At 37.0% G+C, this 6267-nt stretch overlaps 1 protein-coding gene across 1 annotated transcript in view; it reads right to left on the reverse strand.

Annotated features, from left to right (window-relative positions):
- The window catches only part of LOC107717708 (kelch-like protein 29), a 202501-nt gene that overhangs the window by 100606 nt on the left and 95628 nt on the right, over positions 1 to 6267 (reverse strand). The window contains exon 3 of the mRNA XM_016524544.1: positions 5467 to 5769. Within this exon, the coding sequence (XP_016380030.1) occupies positions 5467 to 5739 (273 nt within the window). The 5' untranslated portion in view covers positions 5740 to 5769. The remainder of the gene's footprint in view (positions 1 to 5466; positions 5770 to 6267) is intronic.

Below are 6267 nucleotides of genomic sequence, written 5' to 3' on the forward strand. Positions count from 1 at the left end.
TCACACGCTTGAGGCATTCGGCCAATCACAATGCTGCACTGGATAGCTGGCCAATCACAGCTCACCTCGCTTTTTCAGACCGATGAGCTTTGTAAAAATCGACGCGTTTCAGAAAGGCGGGGCATAGAGGAGAAACAATAATGTACAGTATGTGGAAAATAATGTGTTTTTTGAACCTTAAACCGCATAAACACATTTCATTACACCAAATACACAAAATAATGTTCTTTTTAGTAGCATCATATAACCCCTTTAAGAAAAAAAAAACATTGAGAAGTGATACAGAACTGCATTGGCATGAACAAACCTGTCACTAGACAGACAAACCAGAAAATTAATAAACAACCTCAAGACCCATCATCCAATCAGAATCAAGAATTAAAAAATGCTGCGCTGTAAACAAACGGAATCAGCACAAACGGCTGCATGTGTGTCATGCACCAGAAGAGTATGAAACTGCTTTTGCCAACAGAAAGCACTTGCTTTCTATCAATTTGCGATGTGCAAATGGCTCTGACCAGCACTGCGAAGTGACCCAGGTTAACCAGTGATTCATGCATTTAACTGAGAATGGAGCAGGAAACAGACTCAAGCTGTGTATGATGGTTGGTCTCTTGTAGGTAATCTCATAGTAATGTGTCTTGAAATGTAGCATAACTGGGAGAGCGCGTGCAATTTGATCCATTCAGCTATCAGATGATAGTATTTCACATTTTCAGTATGCCGGTTATCAACATGCAGTGATACAGATCATATGAAGTCTATGTGTTTATGTGTGGTCTCGCCCAATCAATTCTGTATCATACATTAGGTAGTGAATCATAATGTTAACTCTATATTTGTTATATTTTGCATTTTTCATGCTAATGCCTGCTTAGGATGAATCTCTTTGCTGTATTGCTAAATGAAATAATAAAATATGCTAAATAAATAATTGTTCAAAAGTTTGGGGTCATCAAGATTTATTAATTAATAATTTTTTTATTAACACTTAATTAAAAAATGTTAAAAGTGACAAATAAAAAATGACAGTATATAAATGTATAATGTTACAAAAGATTTCAATTCCAAATAAGTGCTGTTCTTTTGAACTTTCTATTCATCAAAAAATCCTGAAAAAATATTTTCACAAATTAAGTAGCAGCACAACAGTTTTCAACATAATAAATAAATAAAATCACTGTTTTTATTGTATTTTTGAATCCAAACTTTTGAATGGTACAATAAGCTAAGTTTTGTTAATTTAAACTCCTGTGTCACACCCAGAATTGACAGCCTGCATCGTTTCCACAGTATTTCACCGGTAATTTTTGTAATCTTTGAAAAAATCTTTGTAATTATTTGTGAAATTTACTAGCAATTTAATTTAATTTCCTTAAATCATTTAACATGGTGCCATATTGATACACCATGGTAAATTCAAATAATACCATGGCACATGGTAAAATACTTTTTGGTACTTTTTTGTTAGTAATACATATAAATAATTAGTGCATCGCTCAAGTGTGACTCTCTAATCCAGTGGTTCTCAATGTTTTGGATTCCAAGGCCACCAATTTTCCACAAACAATAGAACTCAAGACTTTTTGTGATTTACTGGACAAGGATTTGTAAAAAAAAAAAAAAATATATATATATATTTTTTTTTGAGGAAAGTTACATGCTTGATTTGTCTTCTTTTAAATCATTTCAAGTCATCTTACAAGTTTGCTGAGGCTTTCTTATGGGCCCCGGCCCCTTGGTTGAGAACAACTGCTCTAAACAGACTACAATAAACTTTCTCAAGCACTCCTGGAATTATGAAAAAATGTCTCTGTCAGCAGCTGTGGATTTGTGGTTATGCTCGGGGGAATAAATAAAGAAACAAACAAAATTAATTACAAGAGGCGGAGAGTAAATAAGCTGCCACACCTTTAGTTCAATTACGAGTTGTTTGTTGGTTCTGAAGTGTCGTTAGTCATGACAGACAGCTCAGGCAGATGGGCCTCTTAAAGTAACAGTAGCTGCATTATTTATTGTTCGTTGTGTAGAGTTTGTCACAAAAAGACGTGTGAGCCGACGCGAGGGTCCCTCTCCATCTCGCTAATTAGATGCCGATCTGTCTTGCACACAAAAACAGACTCACAAACATACTGTAAATCAGCCACACAAACTCAATCAACATGCTTCATACCTGTCAAGGTTAAAAACAAACACGTTTCCAGATAAATACGCAGCATTCAGAGTCATTAACTACACACACAAACGATTTGCCTTATTAGACATCCATGTCATAACCAAGGAAAGACGAAAGGCGTTAGATAAAACCTTCTCTTTCCTTCTCATGTCTTTCTGCGGCTTTTGCTTTTATATTGATCTGAATAGCATCTATGAGCTGGACCGTGGGCACAACAACATGGGGACTTTGATGACAGATGACAGAGAAAGTGTCGGTCCCTCAAGACTAGCGTGTTCTGATGAGTTTCCTTCAGGCAATAATTAAAGAAAGCCGAGGTAAACACATTCCCTCCAGTGCTGGAGACTAACTAACTAAAAGTAGCAATGCTGCTAACTTAAAAGAGAAGTTCTGTCATTATTTGCTCACTCTCGTGTCATTCCAAACCTGTTTGTTGCTATTTTTTCCCGTGGAAAACAGAAGTCGAAGACATTTTTGAAGAATGCAACAAGCACAACAACTAACACAGCAATGTTGTGAAAGCATTTTTCCACATAAACTACTTTTTAAAAGCTCACCAAGGCTACATTTATTTGATCCAAAATACAGTAAAAATAGTAGCATTGTGAAATAATATTAGAATTTAAAATAACTTGTTTTCTATTTGAATATATTTTAAAATCTAATTTATTCTTGTGATGCAAAGCTGAATTTTCAGCATCATTACTCCAGTCTTCAGTTCCACATGATCTAATATGCTGATTTGCTGCTCAAGAAACATTTCGTATTATTATCAATGTTGAAAACAGTGTTGTTTAAAATATTTGTGGAAATTGTGATGCATTTTTTTTTCAGGAGTATTTGATGAATAGAAAGTTAAAAAAAACAGCATTTAAGACAGACATGTATGTCCTAAATGTCTTTAATGTCACTTTTTTTTAATCAATTTAATGCATCTTTGCTGAATAAAATATTACAAAAAAAAAAAAACCTTTACTGAAACCAAACATAAACAGTAGTTTGTCTTAATATTTATAAATAACAACATCTATATCCTTCATTATTTCTTCAAAAATGCCATTCTGAACTCAAAATATGCTATTGGATACATGAACCTAAATAACAGCTCTATTGCTAATATAGCTGTAGGAAGGTATACTCTTAAGTGTTATTCAATCATGACAACTCTCGGAAGATTTTAGCATGGTGATGGATATGACAATGTTAATGTATTTGGTCTTGGCGGAATGGATCTGCTACGCTGCTGCTGAATTGCTGCTGCTGTTGGTTATTGCTGTAGTTGTAGATTATTGCTGCTGCAAGCAAGTACAGGAACTTGCTACTGCCAATGCATATGGCGATACGGTGCCATGAGGTTTCAGAGAAACTCTGAAAGCGCGCTGCAGGAATCTCTAGTGAATGCTAGCCAGCCATATAAATGCAAGGCAGTAAGCTCATTGACTGCATATGCAGCATGAACCAATCAGCTTGTGCCAAGTCGTTTAACTCTCTGAATATCATCAGTTACGTTAACAACCCATCAGCCTGCGCCATCTGGAGTTTCATGACTGAACTATATATTTATGACATTATTTGACATTAGTTATTTTTAAAGTTAGGACTTTGTCACAATGTAGTCACAATGAAGTCACAATTATGATATGTATTTTCACAATATTTCTAAACTTTTTTAGCTGAGGTTTCTAAATTGGTGTATGATTTACTCTGAAACACTTTTCACTTAGAAATCGCTAGTAAATTTCACAAATATTTACAAAGAAATGGCTAGTAACACATTGAATTAAACATGAGACTGAAATACTTCGTATGTCTCCACATACAGTTCAACAAGTAATGATTCACTGATCCGAAAAGTCTCTTTTTCAGTTAAACACTGCTTTTTTCAACTTTTTTTATAACAATCATTTGTTGTATTTAGCGTAAATGCTACCTCTGGTTTCTAGAAATGAATGAAGGAGAGGTGCATATCAGGGAATCAATTCATGCAGACAGTTCATGTATATGAATCAGTTCAAAAAGGAATGATTCACTGATTCAAAAAGTCTCCTTTTCAGTTAAACACAGCTGCTTTCAACTTTACCACAATTGTATTTAGTGTAAAATGCAACCTCTGTCCAGAATTGTTGAATGCTGTCATAATAGATTCCTAGATTCCTATAATCTAAAAGTTTATATTGTACACAGGGGAAAAAATGGTGTATGATTTATTTTGAAACACTTGCTAGTAAATTTCACAAATAATTACAAAGAAATGGCAAGTAACACATTTAATTGTAGTATTTTCTTGTGAAGCATACTTATTTTCAGCTTTGAAAAATCATTTTTAAATCGTAGTGCAGCTAACTGCTTTTTAGATTAAAAAGTTCTGTTTTTTTTTCTGTAAACTAAAACACGCATCAGAGGGACTCGTCAAAGTCAAAGTCAAAGCAGAACTCGGCAGTCTGCATCCAACTGCTAGCGTTCGCCCACAGGGTTAGTGTTAATACAATCTGCATAATGCTAAAGCGTTTCGATTGATACTCACAAAGCTTTCCGGCCACAGAAGTCCCACGGAATTCACTCAAGCGCAAAAGTTTAAACAAAAAACGCCAATGTGAGATGACAGTAGCTGTAGATGGAGATGCCAGGATTTTGAGGCCGGATTGCTCCCTGAAGTGGGCTTCAAGCAAAGTAGAGAAAAGCTGGCAAGCCCTTCTGCTGGGAGACTCGACTGATAGAAACCAAGAGAAATTACCCTGAAAACAACTCTGCGCACCTCCGGCGAGTCGCTATACTAACCTACACCACGGCAAACACCTCATATTAGCCATTAACGAGACCTCAAGTGAACAATACCTTCAAAATGTGTACGTTTTGCGGGTCTCAAACAAAGGTCACATCAATCATCACCTTATAAGAGCGTGGGCTGCAAAAGCCACATTACAAGTAGCTAGTAAACTGTCGTTATGCATGAAATCTAAGTGAAACGGAAGCTAATCTGATTAAACAGCATGAAGAGTGAAACAACAGTTCATGCTTTTCTCGTTCCTTGAACCAATTCTCCAGAATGGCATTCATCTCGACTCAAATAGCAAGCTGACGCCTTTTATTTCTTGCCCACAACAGACTTGACAGAGCCACGGGCTTGGGATTAATTCGGCCCATTGCTCAGTTTCTCATTTGCATAATGAAAGAGAAAATTAGCGAGGAGAAGAAGAGCGGGACCAAATGAAGCAATTTGGCAGTGTGAGTGAAATGGAAATGCGAGTGATTTGGATGTGGATTTCGCCCCCGTCGTTCGCAGCTTCTACCTTCACAACAGGTGCCGTGGCGGACGCAGACGCTCCCGAGCGCTTGGCGGCGAGGTCGTTGCTGGCCGACGTCACGGCGATGGTCACGGGGGTGGGAAGGAGGGACGGGATGACCGGGAGCGGGAGGAGTCCCGGACGGTTGTTGCCGTTGGCCACGGGCGGTGCTGAGGAGCAGGTGTTGTTGCCAACGCCATTGTGAAGGCCGCCGGCTCGCTCGCGACGGTCCCAGGGGCCTCGATAGTCTCTCTCAAAGCGGTGATGGTGTCGTGACATCACTTCCTCTTAGAGGATACGTAGCGCTGTCTGCAAGAGAGCACACAAAGAGAGCGATAGCATTGATTATACCCTGTCAAAACGCAGATAGAAATAGAATGCACCAAACAAATCGAGCTTCTTGGCAGGTTTGACGTGCAACACAACAAAACTCACTGCAGACATCTCAATATCTGCCAGACAGTAAAAAGTATGCATTTTAGACTGGCATCGCTTCAGCTGAGTGTAAAAATAACATTTAAGCTTTTAATACCGACAAACATGCTTGCGTATGATTGAGCACGGCTTCTTTTGGAGACTCCCATGAGTGCAAGATGCGTCATCTTTGGTCATTTTTTAGACTGACCAAAGAAGTGCTTTCATTTTTAAACGCTTCTAAAAATAAATAAAATAAATTAATTAATTAATTACATTTACTTAAAATAAAAAAACACATTCAAATTAAATAAATAATCTTTAACAAAATAAAAAACAAACAAATACATACATTAAATTAAATAAATATAACTACATTAAATAATAAATAAA

Source organism: Sinocyclocheilus rhinocerous, unplaced genomic scaffold (assembly GCF_001515625.1).
Source record: "Sinocyclocheilus rhinocerous isolate Xijiao unplaced genomic scaffold, SAMN03320098_v1.1 scaffold2108, whole genome shotgun sequence".
NCBI classification, from domain to species: Eukaryota; Metazoa; Chordata; class Actinopteri; order Cypriniformes; family Cyprinidae; genus Sinocyclocheilus; species Sinocyclocheilus rhinocerous.